At 35.3% G+C, this 17620-nt stretch overlaps 1 protein-coding gene across 1 annotated transcript in view; it reads right to left on the bottom strand.

Annotated features, from left to right (window-relative positions):
• Positions 1-17620, bottom strand: part of CFAP47 (cilia and flagella associated protein 47) — a 260765-nt gene that overhangs the window by 46699 nt on the left and 196446 nt on the right. Inside the window, exon 57 of the mRNA XM_054291296.1 lies at positions 14575-14670. Coding sequence (XP_054147271.1) covers positions 14575-14670 — 96 coding nt within the window. The remainder of the gene's footprint in view (positions 1-14574; positions 14671-17620) is intronic.

Here is a 17620-nt window from a genome sequence, read left to right as displayed (position 1 = left end):
TGGCAATGCCAGCCTCAATGTTAAACCATGCCGCTGGTCAGCAGGGAATTTCCAGATTCCAAAATTCTGAAGAAATTATTTACATTTATTATTCAATCTGAAAATAAATCTGCCTTAAATAAGAATATATACCAAGTTCTTATTTACAAAGAAAAAGAACAAATAAAACACAAACAAAAATTATTTTATTTCATTAAAAATCCCTAGGCAGAGCACCAGTTTTACAGCTGCAGCTTCAGTCTTTAACTATTCTAAGAGTTGGCCCCTTAAATGAAACATTTCTCCTATTCACAGTTTTTCAGCTAGAGTTCTTTGTCCTTGTCCTTACAGGTAAAATATTCAAAGGTCAGTCAGGATATTGCTGCAATGTAACTGAAGCATTTGGGGCTTAGCTAGGAGCTGATGTCTTCAGAGAATGTGGACTTCACCCAAAAATAGCCTAAGACACTAACAACAGCCACAGACAACTTGGTACTTAAACCAAGCATTCTTCTCTTCCCAATGCCAGTTACATGTTCAAAATGTTCCTTGTGCTCTATGGAAGTGAAAAGGAAAAGATAAAAATCATGGGCTCTGAAAACAAGGTTGCAGGACTCAATTCATAAAACTTTATGTAGGAATAGAAAATGCCTGAGAACAGAAGAAAACCCTTCTTTTTTTTTTTTTTTTTTTCTATTTATTAAGGTGTCCTTTTGATTACTTCCTTGGTCAGGAGAAAATGCAGTCAAAAAATAGCCTGGATGTCACTGTCATTGGATTTTATCTTATTTTTAGGAATGAGTGCTGACTTGACTGCAGTTGACTCACACAGAGGCCAGCAATCATACCTCAAGGATGACAATTTATAGACTACATCTTATGTTCTGACTGCTCTCATTGACATGCAAAACCTGCTCCAGATTTTATCAAGACCATCACAGAACAATAATTTGTCCCTAGAGAAAGTACAGAAAAAAAACCATCAGCAATATTCTCTAGTAAGAAAGTCTGTTGAGCTGTCAAGTGCCTTTCTACTTCAGTGATATTTTTGATTTTTATGGACATACTAGTAACTCACATTGACTTGTTCTTTTTTTAACAAGTAATGATTTCTGACAGAATCCATTTTTTCAAACTGATATTTCGCATGTCTACACAATATCATCTTTTATTGACAGTGCAATCTCACATGCTGGTTATGTACATTCCTGCTACTCAGTCATTACACCATGTTAGGACACATCAGTTTAGAAATATCCAGAACTATTTTAACCCTGCTACAAAGACCTGGGAGATGCTGGATCAGTGAATATGACACATGGCTGTTCACTTGTCAGACTCAGGTATAGCTACAGATCATATTTAAATTTCATTAAGACTTCATTCAAGTAACAAAATAGTTTATCCCTTGAATTTCTGTGGTTAATATGATAATTATTACAATTCTCCTGGTACCCTGAGGGGCAGTTGAAATGCTGTATGAGTTTCCAGCCATAAGGACAATTAGCAGTTCATGGCTGGGGAATGTGCATTGATTCCTGTTGTGTGAACAAGGTTAAAATCACCCCTGCAGCTGTAATTTAGAGCAAATAATAATCAAATATGCAATAAATATATGCGATGCTGACCCCTAAAATTCAGAGATTAATATAAAGGGATATACTTGAGGGCCTCATGAAAAAGAAAAAAAATGTTTAGAAGCAAACATGTAGGAAACTAACTAGATTTAAAAACCAAATAAAATTAAGGCTAGAAGTGGGAATTAATATTAAGATATTCTGGAAGGGATCAAGGACTAAAATTTCATGACAGTGTCAGGATGATTGTGAATCATAGAGAAGACAGGCTTTGGATGACTCAATGGGAGCTGCAGTGTTTCTGAGGAGGGGCAGCTGCTGCAGATCCTGAACCTCTCTGTGAATCCAGAAATGGAAACCATTTGATTTCCCATGGAAACAAAATGATACACTATCAGCCACAATTCAGAAGGCAAGATGACTACTTCATTTTCACACAAAATACAAAAAAAATTCTAAAATTTAGTTTTTACTTATTTTTTTGCACAAACTGAGTTCCCAGTAAGAGACCAGTTTTCTTTTGATTCAGGAAGAAAGAAAACTGATCATTTCTGATTCTTTTCTAAAAGTTAGTTAAAATATAGCCAGAGATAAAACTACAATGCTTTTCTGGAATAGAAAGGAGACATTTTAGGTCAGTAACTGTAACCTCCTCTGACAACAACTTGTGCTGAGATAACTGGGAATGAAAATCTTCATGCAAGTAACTTAATCGAGATAATACATTTTAAATCTGTCAAAACAAGAAGCTGTCAGCCTTCAAATCTAAGCCATTTTTTCTCTCCATATGGTTTCGTCTCTAAAGCAGCTCAAGGCACAAATGATTTGCAGCCAAACACTGAACAAATGTAGGGACAAATGCATTTCCCAACAGCTGTTTGTCATAGGTGTGAAGTGAAGAAAAGGCAGAGGAAAAAAACCCTGCGTGTAAAGATGACAAGGAACAGGTCTTTACAAGCTGTCATTTGGTATCAATCCAAAGGAAAAAAAAAAAGTTTATTTTCTGATATGTGGCAGCAAGGAGTTGGAGAAGAGTAGAAAAAAGAGTTAGAAAAACAGCAGTTCATTTTCCTACAATCTATAGCTTTTTCTGGTTGAATATATTGGGTCTCAAAATTTAATTTAATTTTTAGATATATTCCTTTTCTATATAGACTAATGACCAAAACACTTGCAATGCTGATTCTTTAGAGGCAATAGGTTACAATAGTAAAGAAAAGAAAGCTTGTACAGTTTGTATCTATTGATGGTACTTGACTTCTTGACTCTGTTTTCATCCTGATGTAGTAAACAAATAGAAAATAATATTATGGAAATTCTGAAAATTTTAATTCAGAAACCTCAAAGAACTTTTTTCCCTTTTTTGGATTGTATTATTAAAGCATGTTTAAAGCACATTTGATTATGCAAAACTCTGCAGAGATCTTTTTTTCTATTCTTCACAGCTAAACATTTCAGTCATTATGATCACTTAACTTGAGTTCAATACATAGAAAGAACTCATTTGAAAAAATCAGAGTTCAGTCTCAATAATTCTTCGTGAACAAGAGAATTTAATTAGGAAAAAACTACAGTCACTTGACTTAGAGCTTGTCAGCAATAGTGAATCCTCCACGTTTCATTGAGAATTGTTCTGAGAGTTAATTAAGCTCATTGTTAAAAATAGGTTTCACTTTTAATTTGTCTACTGAATAACACTCACTTGTTTTCAGTCCCTGCTTTCTTCTGTGACGCTGAATGCTTCATCACCAACATTCTGCTTTTTAGAGAGACAGGGCAAACAAATTGCCACCAAAATTTTCTTTGGTTAGTTAAGTAATTAGGGACCACTGAATCTCTCCCTCTTATCTTGAATCATTTAAACATGCTTTTATTGCAAAGATGAACAAACAACAACTGCAGAAGGCAACCCAGGCTAATTAACATTGAATATCAAATAGAGGGTTCCTAGAAGTAAATAGGCTTCAAGAAGTTCGAAAAAAACCCTGCATTTCTTCAATCAATGAGATTGGCATCAAAAAGTAGAGGTAGGAGAAAGGAGGAAAAAAAGGCATTTCCACTTAATTCAGAGTTGGGAGAATTGGGTAAATCTATAGATCAAAGAAAGAAAAATAACACAAAAATTAATTCTTGATTTGGAAAAGGGATAAATCAGTAAGAAGAAAAGATTAACAGGATATAGCTTGTGATTTTTCATTTGAAGGGATGTAAAGTAAGCTGGAGAGATAAGGATTATCCAAAATGTCCTCAACAGCTACTGACAAACTATTATATTGTCTAGTGTCACGTGCTATTATGTGTGATAGAGCTGATTTGCTTGTTTGTGCATGCAGAAAACACATTGTTGACACAGGTCTGAAAAACAGTTCTTTTCAGCAACCAAATTCTTATTTTCCTATTTAATGGAAAAGAGAAAATTGTATACATGGCTAGAAAAAAAGAAATTGGAACAGCCCCTAAGAGGACAGCATGCAATTCAAGTTTTGGGTTCTGCTGGCAGTATGTAGCAGAGGTAATAAAAAGGGTTACAAACCTCAGGGATTAGCTGAAATTACTGGCACTTATTGTGAAAAAGGCAATGCTACCTGTAATTAATAGATATCAATCTTTATGGGCATATAATCTCTGTTTTATCTTAGTATCTTTCTGAAGGAGAAAATTACTTAATTTATAAGGGATTTTCAGTGCTTGTGAAGAAATCAGATAAAAGACAATTCAACACCAGAAATTGGTGGAATGCTATAGTTTTCCCCTCAGTGTAAAAACATTCTTATAAACAAGCAGGCAAACAAGGCAATCAAAAAACATGATTTGCATTCTTTAAGTTCATCTACTACAAAAAAACCTCTTAAGCTATCTACACTGAATTTAACCCCTTAAAGAGGCAGTTAATAGCTCTAATTTAGAGATAAAAGAAACAGTCACATCATGAAGTTTCACAGACCTCTTGATAGTTACATGGGATAATTTTCAATTCCATGTCTCCTTTTGGACTTTGTATGAAAATTTGGTTTCCCAATGGTTCACCAAATGATTATGAGAAAGAGATTTTTCTTATGTTTCAAGCCTCTGGATTTTATTTTGAAATACCTACAGCTTTAGTAGGGGAAAACCTTTATTATACCTATAGCACTGTTTCTCTGGTTTAAAATGAGCAAAATGCTAAATTCCTTTGCTCAAGTAAAAGAAGATCTGTGAAAATAAAATTAAGTACCTTAACAAGATGTGAATGCAGAAAGTACTTAAGGTTCAGTCCACTTTCATTACCCATATAAATTTCAGAGATTTTGAATATTTTTGCAAACACAGATTTTACCTAATGTAGTATATTAACAGTAAAAAGAGTAAACTCCTTGAACATAAACTACTGCATGGTAAAAACAATGTTCTAGCAAGAGGAGTTTGAGGAAATAATACCCTCTTTCAATGCCCTCATGACCCTTTACTGTGCAAAGAAGTTAGCTTCATTTCCCTCCCCTCAACAGATGATTCTAGACCAAATATGTGATACTAGACTATGAGTGTAATAAAGTATCTTATGTACATTGTAAAGATAAACTTTGATGTTCAGTGAAGAATTTTGTGCTGCATACTTCAGTGGTTGTGAGGTATTACTCCTTCATACAGTAAAGGTCACGATTCAAACACTTTTCAGCTATTTGCACTGTAAGCCTTGATTCTGTATTTCTCCAAAAACACACAAATGATGTTCAGTACTTAATACCAAAATCCCCTCTGTTGGCTGAATTACTAAGGCTTATGGGCAGAAAAAGCATCACACTGAAATGAAGGCAAAGGCTGGGTTAGAGTTACAGCCCATCCTGGCCTTTAACACACAGCAAACACAGCATAAGGGCCCAAATTTCCTTTTTCCTGTGCTTGTTTGGGGCTTGCATGGGTTTTTGAACTTGGTATCAGCAATGCATTTAAAGAAATAAATACTGTTTAAACCTAAATATTATTGTAAGATGCAAGATTGTTAGTAATGTTGATGACTGAAGGTATCAACCTGATCTTCAGGTAAACAAGAAGGATTTCACATAAATAATGTAAAAGCTGAAAGTAAGATCCTGTATGCATCATAAAAGGCAGGGAAGAGAAAGATAAATTTTTGTTGAGACTCATATGAAGAGAGAAGTGGTACTAGTGAGATGCATTCTTTTTGCAAATACACTCAGGCAGGTACAATCTCAAATGCTTTATCATAACAAAACAGGCCCTGACTAATTATTCAGGCTTTGTGACAGAAAAGTAAATCAGGGAATCCAAATTCCCCCTGGTAACTGAAAGATATCAATTTTAATGAGATTGTGAATAATTTATTATTTTTTCCATTAAAAAAATATTTTGAATAATTTGTTAATCTTAGTAATAGTATGGCAAAATATCTAGGGAAGAATGAAAGCAGCAGAGTACAAAGAATATGATGTTCATTTTAATTAAATTATTCCTCTCCTTTAGAGAACAGCTTCAAAGACCCCATTTGGCAAGAAAATGAGGTAGAGCATTATTGATCCTGGTTATATCTTAGAAGCAAGAAGAAATATATAATTTTGAGGTGAACATACAGATTATGGGCATACCAAATTATTTATCAAAACAATTAGCCACACAAATAATCCCACCTCTATTCACACCAGAACAGTTAGAACAGATGCCGGAAATACACATTTACATTCCCTGTAATTACAGTGCACGTGAGACAGATGCTTAAATTTAAAATCTTTGCTGTCTGGGGATTGTCTTACCTACCTGAAATTCATCAGATTCAAATATGCTACTGAGTTGAGACTGAATAACCTAAATGCATCTTTCCCTATAATTAATAATCTGAGTTGTGAATCCAACTGCTAGCAGCTCTTATTTCAATTAATCACAGATCCTACCACAAAACCAAACATATTCTTTTAAAAGTGTATAAACTTTATTATGGGATGTTTAGGGGAGAGAACATAGACCCTCTTAAATGTTGAATCTCATTATTCAGCAGGACCTTTTGTGCTACTTGTAAAAAATGCTGGATCTAGCTATCAAATACAGTGCAAAACTAAACTCAGACAACACTGACTTCACCAAGAAGGAGAAAATGCACATCTGCATGCCCAGAACACTCTGACAGCTTTCCTAACCAAGTCAAGTAGTCCTGACATCTTTGAAACTAAAATAATGAATGAAAATAATGTCAAAAAAGCCACCCTCTTCTTTCCTTTCAGTTTGTTCCTGACTGCAATTCAGATCGAGATTTCACATAATTATAACGCAAAACATCTTCAGACAGCAACAGAACTATGTAACTATTGAAGTGTTGTAGAACTCTGAGTAGAGAAGGAAGACAATTTATAGAGCTGTGGAAAATGTGTAGAAGCAAGTTAATTGTTTGGCAGGACAATTATGGAACGATCTGATCGTATAAATTTGACTTGTGTGATTGGGTTTTACAGAAATATGTGATAAAAACAGAGACACTCTTGTGTAACACACCTGAGTCTATGCTTCCTTGCACAGAATTCCAAAAGAGATTCCAAGCACATCATGCTACTTGGAATGAGAAAAAGAGGGCCAGGACAGGGACTATCATGGATATGTAAAAAGCTTAACACTTGGGAAATAAAACCTTTAAAATCAAGCTGAAGTACACAATGTTATGCAAGCCAAATTCTGATTAAGAAAAACCTTAATGGCTTCGTGACTTTAAAGTGTGTGTCACTATATTGAGAATTCTCTTATCACTGTGGACAAAAAATTGTTGCTTAACTACTGAATGCATACTACATATATATATATGTAATATATATAATTTTACTTTCTCTTAGCTTCTGTCTTATACTTGACACCCATTCTTCACTGATCAAAAGAAAAAAAAACAATCAATGAAAACATTTGACAAAAAATGTTCTAGAAAAACTCAGTATATGAAAAAAGAATATTAGTTCAACAGTGTAATTATCAAGCACTTTTAAGGCATAAAACTTCAAAGTTGAAAGGTCAATTTCAATAATGCCTTCTAGCATTTATCTTTTAAAATAAAATCTGTGACTTGGACAGTTACTTAATGAGGTAAGTTTAAATTGGCTTCTCTCCTGGAAAGTGTACAGTAATTAAAACAAACAAGCAAAAAAAGCCAACTAGCTCTTCTTTCCCTCAAACCCTCAGACATACTTTTGAAAAACTTAAAATTTTATCATGATCTTCCATCTCCAAATATTCTTACAGAAAAGCTTCAATTTCTTTCCCACACATACCCCATCTCTTCATTTTAAAATGCTAAGGGAATATTTTCAAGAATTCCGTAATTATTTTCAACCTCTATAGGAAAAAAAGTCTCTAATTTTCAAAATTTCCATACATTTTTTCTATCAATACCAATGCCAGTAGGATGGGGCAAGTTTTTTTGTTGTTTCTTTCATTTTTTAGTCTTTTATCCTCTCTCAGCAAGGTTAGACAAGCATCTCCAACATACCTTCAACATTTCTCAGAACTCAACAGCTGGATAAACAAGCAAAGTCAACTTAGAAACACAAATGAAGAAATGAAGAAAAGAAAATACAGAAAAATCAACAATTTTAGTCAGTAAATCAGCTAGCTTAGGGCAGGAGGGAAACCTGCTCCTCACTGAATGATTGGAGTCCAGCATGGATGTGGAAGCATCTTGCACAGATGAATTAATGAGAGACAGAGATGTCATTGTTCCCAGAGCAGAGGAGAATTGGGAAAATGGAAATAAAACAGATATCCAGAAAATCAAACCTCTTAATTCCCTCAAGAAACAACTGATCAATACTGCTGGTAACTTCCCCACTGTGCATGTGCTGCTGGAAACAAAAGATTGGTGCAGATAATTTTTTATAGCAAATTTAGAGCTAGACATAGATTTACTGAGTAATTTACAGGTTGAAACAAATCTGTATCTCTGGAGTTTTCCCAGGGTTTATGACCTAAACAGGTGAAGGCTAGAATCAAGAATCAGGAAGAGGGGAGGAATTAAGCAGTTCTGTCTTATTCAAGGGCACATCCTGACTCCATCTTGTCCATCAACAGCTGTTATCAAATAGATTACCAGCAATATGCTATTCAAAGTAAAATTAATCATCTTTTCATTTTTTCATTTTCTAATTCTATTGAAATTGAAGAAGATAACTTCTTATCAAGTTATACAATAGAGCAGATATTTTTAAATAGAGAAATAGGCCAAGATAATGTGAAATAACAGCCTCCCCTGGGGTGATTTGCATAGTTTAAATGCTCTGAAGTACTGTACTCTGGATGTTCAGTAACAAATCATGATATTCTGAAGGAAAACTACTGCATGGCCTAGCTAAAATCTGTGAGGCAATTATAGCCTGAAAATCTGTTTTTCATGATAAATCCACATGGGAAGTCTTCCATGCATCTACATGAGACTATGCAAAATCTGGCTTTCTGAAGTCTTCCCTTCTTTTATTTGCATCCTGAATATCTTTTTTCCATTCTTTTGCAACATCAGGAGAGCATGCTGAAATAGAGAAATCATTTCCTTACCCAGTCAAGGGAATGTGCTGTTCTACTCCTTCAACTCAGAGGATTGTTTTTAAGAGAACAGTAACTGAGAATTTTCACTTATTGTTACTATGCTGCCTTTCACTTCCTTAACATATTTCACTAGAATGGATTCCTGGCAAACAAATATAAAGATTTGTCTGCAGCATACAATTCATAAAGAAAGTGAAATTCAAAGGTAAAAAGAGGGCATATAACAGGCCAAATAAATATATATAAAATATGTATGGCTTGAAGAGATTGCAGAGAAGTACAAAGAAAAATCTTTAAGCTTTGTCCTTCTTTATATTAGAAGGTATGAGTGCCTTAAAACATGGCACAAACATTTCCCTACTGACTTTCCCTAAGTGAGGGCAGCCTCAGGTGTGCTGTGGCTTTAGAGAGCTCTCTAAGGTTTTCCTTGCTCACAGCAGAGACAATCAGCACTCAGGAATGCCACCAGCTTCACCTCATTGATTTTATCACACATCTCTCTAGAGACAAATGTGGCTTGGACCACATCATTTGTGCTGTCACGTCCCAGGACTGAGGAATGACACCCCATTTCTGTCAGCTGTAACATGAGGACACTGCTCTTTCAGAATGGTTTCACAGGGGAGAGGCAAGCCAGGGTGATTCAGCAATCAGGAAAATTCATGTGCATGGATTAGGCAGGGATCCCACACCTTTCTTTCTGCTGGAAACTTCACAAAGCAAATCTGCATCTGTACAAGCTTCCAGGTACCATGATAGTACATCAGAGAAAAATGAATGAGGGAAAATGCCAGCTGGAGGTTTAACAAGGAACAGGCATTCAGACAGACACCCAAATAGGGCCAGGAAGGGAAACAGACACAATAAAATAGCTTAAAGAAAGCTATTTTGTGGGGAGCATAAACAGCAATTTCTTCAAAAGCACATGTAATAGTTTGAGTAGCAGTTCAGCTGTCAGCAATGCAGAGTCTAACTGGGTACAGCAGAGCACCACTAATTTGTATTGATTCTAATGAGAAAAGTCATAAGGTGTGAGAAAATAGCTAAGAAATAACTCAAGGACACAGTTAAAAAGTTCTGAAGTGAAAAGCTATAAAAAATCTATGGAAAAAACCCAAAGAATCAGAAGATGGGAACCCAGCAATATCATGCATGAACCCATTGCAAGACAAAAGCTGACCTGGCCTCAAATGACTAATGACAACAGGGGCAGCAAAGATACATCCCATGTCTCACTGGGAATACTGACCATGGTAATACCTACCCTGGCAGTGTGTCAGAGTCCTGGTTATCTACTGCATGTATCAGACCATAAAACAAACCTGTGTATTCTGAAATTACACAAATCCTGCTTGAAAAGCCTCTCTCTACACAGCAAAAGATGGCCACACCAAAAGTGATCCCAGCAGGAAGGAATCTCATACTCTAAGGAAGAGGACAGGTAGGTTTCTCACTCAGAGGACAATTCCAGTGAAAATGGCATTAAAATATTCTCAGGAAGCTCCTGGTTAAGTAACCACCAACTCCATGGCACCTGCAACCACCAGGGACAATCACCAATACAAAACAGGATACAGCCTGTCAGTAAACCTTTCTCCGACAGACTGGTGCTGAGGACACACGGACCATAAATTTTTATACTAGATATCCCATAGACAGTGATTCCCCATCTAGATGCAGTCTGCAATCAGCCAGCCTCTGTTCAATACTCAGTAACATCACAGAACTGAAGTTAAGCCTGACTTTGTGCACAGAATTGACCCTGGAGTTAATCCTGGAGCCTCCCACAAAACCAGCCCTATCACCACCAAGGCAGCAGCATTTTGAAAAGTACTAGTAAGGAATAAGAAAAAATAGATATGTTAAAGGCAGCCTGATCTAGCAAGCTATGCCCTTTCCCAAAAATTACAGACAGTAGATTAGAAAGAAAATATGATCTGCAGTCCTCAGAACTGAATATACCCACAGGTGGAGGAACACTATCAGCTGGAGCCAGTGATGGTGGCCTTCAACAGAACCTCTGATGGAACTTGCAAAGTGTAAAATTATTTCTGCTTGTTGTGAGGGACCAAACCTTGGTCACAAAATGCAGTTAAAATAGAAGAAGAAAGCAAACTTTGTAATTTTAAAATATTTTAAACATATTTTCAAAATAGTCTGCTAGAATGAAGAAATATTCCTCACAGCTCTATCTTTTCTTTTTTTCCTCTTCTCTGGCTCTTCATTTTGAGATAATGAAGGCATTATAAAAGAAACAGAGAGGAACCAAGGACAACCAGGGCAACCAAGTATGTTAGTTTTGTTGTTTTTTCAGTCTTGGAAAGCAATAATAAGAAAAAACAGACTGTGCATGCAAAATGAAAGAAAAAAGCAGATGCAAATAAGTATAGGATTCAAGAAGCAAATCTTGAAATCTAGTATTTTTAGGGAAATGGCCTGAGGATCTCAACAAAATTTATGCCATTTCTTAGGTGAAAGTAGTTTAAAAGCCAAATTATCTGCAATCACAGTGGACGGTACATGACATTAAAAGTACGCCAAAATGCTTTCTCAAAGAATGATTAATAAAATATGAAACTGTAATAGTAACATGCTTCCAAAGAGCATACACAGAATTTTAGTATCTCAAATTTGATTTCCATCAACTGGTTTTACTCTGCAGGCAGCTTTTTGGAAAATGTCTCACATTAAATACATTTATCAAATATCATCTTTCCTTCCTAAGTGGTTGGGAAAGTCAACAAATACATATATTTTAGACAAAACCAAAGTTAGAAGAAAAAATTAAGGAGTTAACCACAGAGTTCTCCATGGGGAAAGAGATAAACATGATACGGGTGACATGGCAGCTTAAATTATAGAAGTTTTAAATACAGAACTTGTGCTGAAATATGGAGAGAGATATCTAAAAAGAATGTTCAGTCAACTGCCCTGCTCACTGCTCCTGTTTGGTGCTGCACCAAGTGGTCACAACAGAGAAGCTTATTGATCACCCAGAACAGCAGCCAAGCCATAAAATGTGATGACTGGAGGTTGAATGCAAAATGAGATCAAACCCTCACTCTGGGTGAAGTGACAGAGTTTGTCACTGGGAAGGCAGGGCAGGGAAAAAGGATACCCTGCTCTGAGTACCAATTTTACAGCAGGGCAAGTATTTTGGATTTCTTGTGAAAGGGTGATGAAAAAATGTCTCCTAGCTTCTCAGAATATCTCAGTATCTCTGAATTTCTACCCCCAGCTTTTAGAGGGAGCGAGGGGAAAACAAGTAATTAATTAGCAACAAGTACAATTTTTCCATAAGCATGAATTTTGCTCATAAAATGATCTAGCAGTCATATTCCAGCAAGTCCATCAAGAACATTTAGTTCCAACACATTTTCAAAGTATTGTTTCTATTTTTACAGGAAATAATGGCAAGCAGTAACACCCGCACCTAATCTGATCTTCACCTACTGATCACATAATTAAGATATTTCAGACATAAAGGAAATGAGGATGAGGAAAAAGTACAACTTTTAAATATTGCTTCACTGATCTTATAGTTCTTATATTTGTGAAGGGATTACACTTTCAGTTTTACTGTGTACATGAACTAGATTGTTTTGGACAGCTCCTCACAGCTTCTGTGGAAAAGAAAATATATATAAGAACATGGCAAAAGTCACAGCTTTTGGATTTGTCTGTGTAAAATGTGCTGGTTCTGGCTGGGATAGGGTTAATTTTCCTCTCAGTGGCTGGTATGGGGCAGTGTTTTGGATTTGTGCTGAACACAGTGATGATAATATAGGGATGTTTTTGTTACTGCTGAGCAGGGTTTACACAGATCCAAGGCCTTTTCTGCTTTTCCTGCTGCCACACTGGTGAGGAGGCTGGTGTGCATGGGAGGCTGGGAGGGGCACAGCCAGGACAGGTGACCCAAACTGACCAAAGGGATATTCCAGACCCTGGGACATCATGGATCAGAGTGTGAAGTGGCAGAAACAGGGAGCAAGAGGGGATGTTGGGAGTGATGGGGTTTGTCTGCCCAAGTCACTGTTAGCTGTGATGGGGTCCTGGAGATGGCAGAACTCCTGCCTGCCCTTGGGAAGCAGTGAATGAATTCCTTGGTTTCCTTTGCTTTGCTTGTGTGGCTTTTAATTTCCATATCAATGTGTCTTTATCTCAGCCCACGAGTTTTCCACCTTTTACCATTCCAGTTCTCTCCCTGATCCTGCTGGTGGGGGAGTGAGTGAGTGAGTGGCTGCCTGGGGCTTGGCTGCTGAAACAACAAGCAATGTATATATATAAAAATGATATGACATGCAGATCAATTCTTACACCTCTTGTTCCTCCAAATCCTTCTTTCTATAATCCCTAGAAATGTTCTGAGGCATAGCAAGCTTCCAGAAGGGAAAATAAAAATAGTTCCTTGCTGGGAACAGTAATGTCTGCAATATCGTTTACAAAATAAAGATCTGTCAAGTACATCTACAGGAAAATCATAGCGTATGGCAAATTTTTTTGAATGAAATTGTAAACAAGTTATCCTCATTTCATATTTCTAAACAAGGTCTTTAATGTGAGATAGACACTTTTTCTTCAAGAAATGGTATGGCTTTTTCTGATATCTATATTAACATAAAACAGATGCTCACACATTTGTGGGGGATATGAGCAAATAATTTTTTTTGTAAACAATTGAAGATATCAATAATTTACCTGTGTGTTCTGAAATTAGAAAGCATATGTGAGAAGTAATGAATAGAAATAATTACTAGGAAAGATATTTAAAATATCTACAGAAATCTACTTATCTTCTGTACTTCAGCAATGAATAATTTTAAATCATTGCAGTATGCAATTTCTGTTATAATCCAAGCCTTATAATAATATCAGATAAATCAAATAAATCAATTATCATACACAAGTCAAAAATAAATTTTGGTACCATTATAGCTCTAAAGGCAATTTGTTTCTTTCATATCTCAGATCCTATATGACCAGAAGTGACACTTAAAATTTCATTCATGATAATGAAAAAATAATTTAATTCTTTCCAGATAGCTTTTTAATTGAAAAGTACTGTTTTTCCCATGAAAATTTTCCCAGAAACGATAGACCAGAATTATCTTAAAAAACTCTCAGAAAATAACAAACAAAAACCCCAAAAATCAATACACAATTCCCCTGAACAAAACACAAATGAGTTAAAGGGACTGAAAAGGCTGAAGAGAAACATAAGTGCATTTAGATTTAATAATTTTATTTTTTGTTTTCTGTTTATTTGGCAAAAATTAAAAGCAGTTACAATCATCCAACTCTGATTTTTGGATTTTATTTCCTCTTCTTTTTCTTAACTGATCCTTCAAACTACAAAAATTTTATTTTCAAAATAACTTTCTTAGAAATTACATGTTTTTCCACTCTGGTACTTCATGTTCTATGAAACTGTGACTTGTTGCAGGTCAAGTTGATAAAATAAGAAAAAATAATAGTTTAAATATATATTAAGGGTTAAGAAGCTCCATACCTTGTGGTTGTTTAACCAGAAGATGAAAAACAGATTCTTCACAGGTGGCCTGCGACAGGACAGATGCACTCAGATGCTCATTCAACAACCCCTGATCTAAAAGAAAATGAAAAGATTATTTGTGGAAACCCATTCAGAATTCAAAATTGACGGAACAATTTCCCCAGTAAAACAGCTTCACCTATAGGTTTTAGAAAATACATCCTTGAATGGGAGCATATGACCCCTTTTTTTCTGCTCTGCTTAAAGTTTCTCTCAGTATTTTCCTCATTGTGATGCATAGATACAATATGGATATCTTTTTAAATAAAATTAAAATTAAATAAAACAGCATCAACAAACACAAAGTTTAAAATGTTTTCAGTTAAATAACAATTAGAGATTACAAAATAAACTGTTTTCTAAATTAAAAAATGAAGTAGAAATGAAAGGCAATGGTGACATGAAATATAAGAGAAACAAGTTCAGGACCAGCAGGGCAGATCCAGCTGCAGACAAGAATTGCTTTCTTGATGGCAAGTCACTGGATCAAGCAACAGATCACTTCATAAAGACAGAATATTCAGACATTATTTAGATTGTTTCACTGATCACAGACAATGCTGTGGATAAATGAAAAATGAGATAGGAAAAACTAGTTTGAAGTCCAATTTTTTAAACAGGTTTTGGAACCAAAGGCAATCCCTTGCAGGAAATATGTCTAGCAGCTACCTCCAAGAACCTCAGACCAACAGACTGATCATATCTGTATAACATGTCATATTAAAGTGTGGTAAAACTAAATGATGAACTTCTGAAAGGAAAATGGGATACACAGGACTCATCCAACAGCCAGGGAACACTGTTGGGGTTATGGAACAAAGTTAAGATAGCTTTAAGAAGCAGAATAACAATCAAAGACATTCAGGAAGGCAGAGAATAGCTCTCTTGGGACTATCATTCTTGGCTCTTGGAAGAGAAACAACCCCAAAATTATTTCATCTCAAGAACAAGGTTTCAGGTTTCAGAAACCAGCTTAGAGGTTCAAAGTAAGATTTGCAAACTGTGAGGAAATAAAAAAAAATAATTGAAAGGCCCTTGCCAAATATTAAATGAGGGGTGCATAAGAAAAGCCAACACACTAATTTCAGCATATTAATAAAACAACTGTATCATCCTCTTTCCTGACCTGAGAGACTGCAGTGGCAAAAACATGGCTATAGTGAAATCTTCCTCTCTTATGCTTATTATTCTGTAAGAATTATTTACTATCCTTTTTTTCAGGATGTTAATAAGTTAAATACTCTAAATTTCCCCTACTAGAAGATTTTTGCAAGCTTTAAAAGATACGGGTTTTTTTTATTTTATATCCTTCTACACATTCAGTTAAAAAGTAATTTTCACACAATTTGCTAACTAATCTCAAGATCTTTTTTTATCTGAAATATATAGTTTCACTGTATGAAATTAAAAGCACTAGGTTATTCTTCATAATGCTTCAAAATTGCATTTATCAGTTCAGAGCTGCGTTTATACATTGCACGCTTTTTTAATTGGTAGCTAAAATAATGACTTGAATTATGTCAGAATCAGCACAAAGTGATGTTAGCACTTGTATTCTAAATTGACTAGATGACTAAAAATAGTATTTCTTCACATCTTTACTATTTCACTCTAACATTGACATATATATACATGTGTGTGTGTATATATATATATATATGTGTGTGTGTGTATATGCATATGCTGTAATACATAGTCCAATATATTTTGTCTGAAGGAAAAATGACCAAGAAGCAGACTTGTCTTTTTGTCTTTGAGTGCTTAGTTCAATTGCATCAAGTCCCCGAAAGCAGTTTGAAAATATTTTGCAAAGTACATTTGAAAAGTTGCAATTCCAGTTTGGAAATATTTAAATGGGAAATGACACAGCCAAGTCACTGTGAATGCAGCCTTATCTTGGACATAGGAAAAGTTTTAATAAGCAATCTTACACACTGCCACAGATATCAGTTTTACTACAGCAGGTAGCACTAGATTCCAGAGGAACCAATTCACCTCCCTTATCCAATTCCTAATTACTGCTGTAGCTTTAATCTTTTCTTTGAGCACAGCCCTTCAAACTCTGAAATTAATATTCTCCATGACAGCTGTTGCAATTTTTTTCTTGAACTATACATTGTGACCACTGAAAATATGAAATAAATTGTCCACACTGACTGAAATAAAGCATTATGGTATTAAAAAATACTAATACTTAGGGATAATTCTTATGCAGGTTAACTCTGTGGGCTCTGGTTAATACTGGAGATTTTAGTAGTTTCAATTATTTATATTGTTTTTGTTGCTTCCAAAAAACCTCTTAGTAGAAAAACTAGACAGTGGCATTTAGAGAAAAGCAATATCATTCAACCTGAAAGAGCTGAACTAGTGCAGGTTGCCAAACCATCTGTGACAAGAGTTTCCATACTCTGTAGTTCTGGTCACGGGCTCATTTTGGGGAAAATCACCTGCTGTTAAATAAACATTACTTACATGACTACTCTTAATGTAGCTGTGAATGCCAATGTGAAATGGAGCTGCACATTTAAGCACTGAAGGGTCTAAATCCTGGGAAGAAAACTTATTGGTATTACATTCAGTAAGAAAACACCTAGTTTAGAGAGGTCCACAGTGGTAGTATTAGTAGTTTTACTCGCTCTATAATTATCCCAAGTAGAGAATTGTTTGTGCTACAACAGCAGTCAAAATTCACAGAAAGAAACATTTCTGAGGAATAATGCTCTTGGGTTTGACAAAGCCTCAGAAATGCAAATGAAAGCTTCAGAAATGGTCCAGATAGGACAATTCCCAATTAATGTCAATTTTAATTCCTGAACTCTGCAGTTCTAAACATATTTTCACATCTATATAGGGCAGAAAACTGCCTGTGGAATGTTACTTGAAAATAAGAGAGCTAACTTGTGTAATTTTCTTTAAAACGTGAAGTAAATCTATAAATGTTGATGCTTATTGCTGTTACACCTTAATCAGGATGCCCTGTTTTCAATGTTGACACCCTGAATTC

Source organism: Melozone crissalis, unplaced genomic scaffold, assembly GCF_028551555.1.
Source record: "Melozone crissalis strain CALT ecotype California unplaced genomic scaffold, PUWL_Pcris_2 ptg000090l_1, whole genome shotgun sequence".
NCBI classification, from domain to species: Eukaryota; Metazoa; Chordata; class Aves; order Passeriformes; family Passerellidae; genus Melozone; species Melozone crissalis.
The sequence above is the reverse complement of the archived record's forward strand: the minus strand, read 5'-3'. Positions and strand labels throughout refer to the sequence as shown.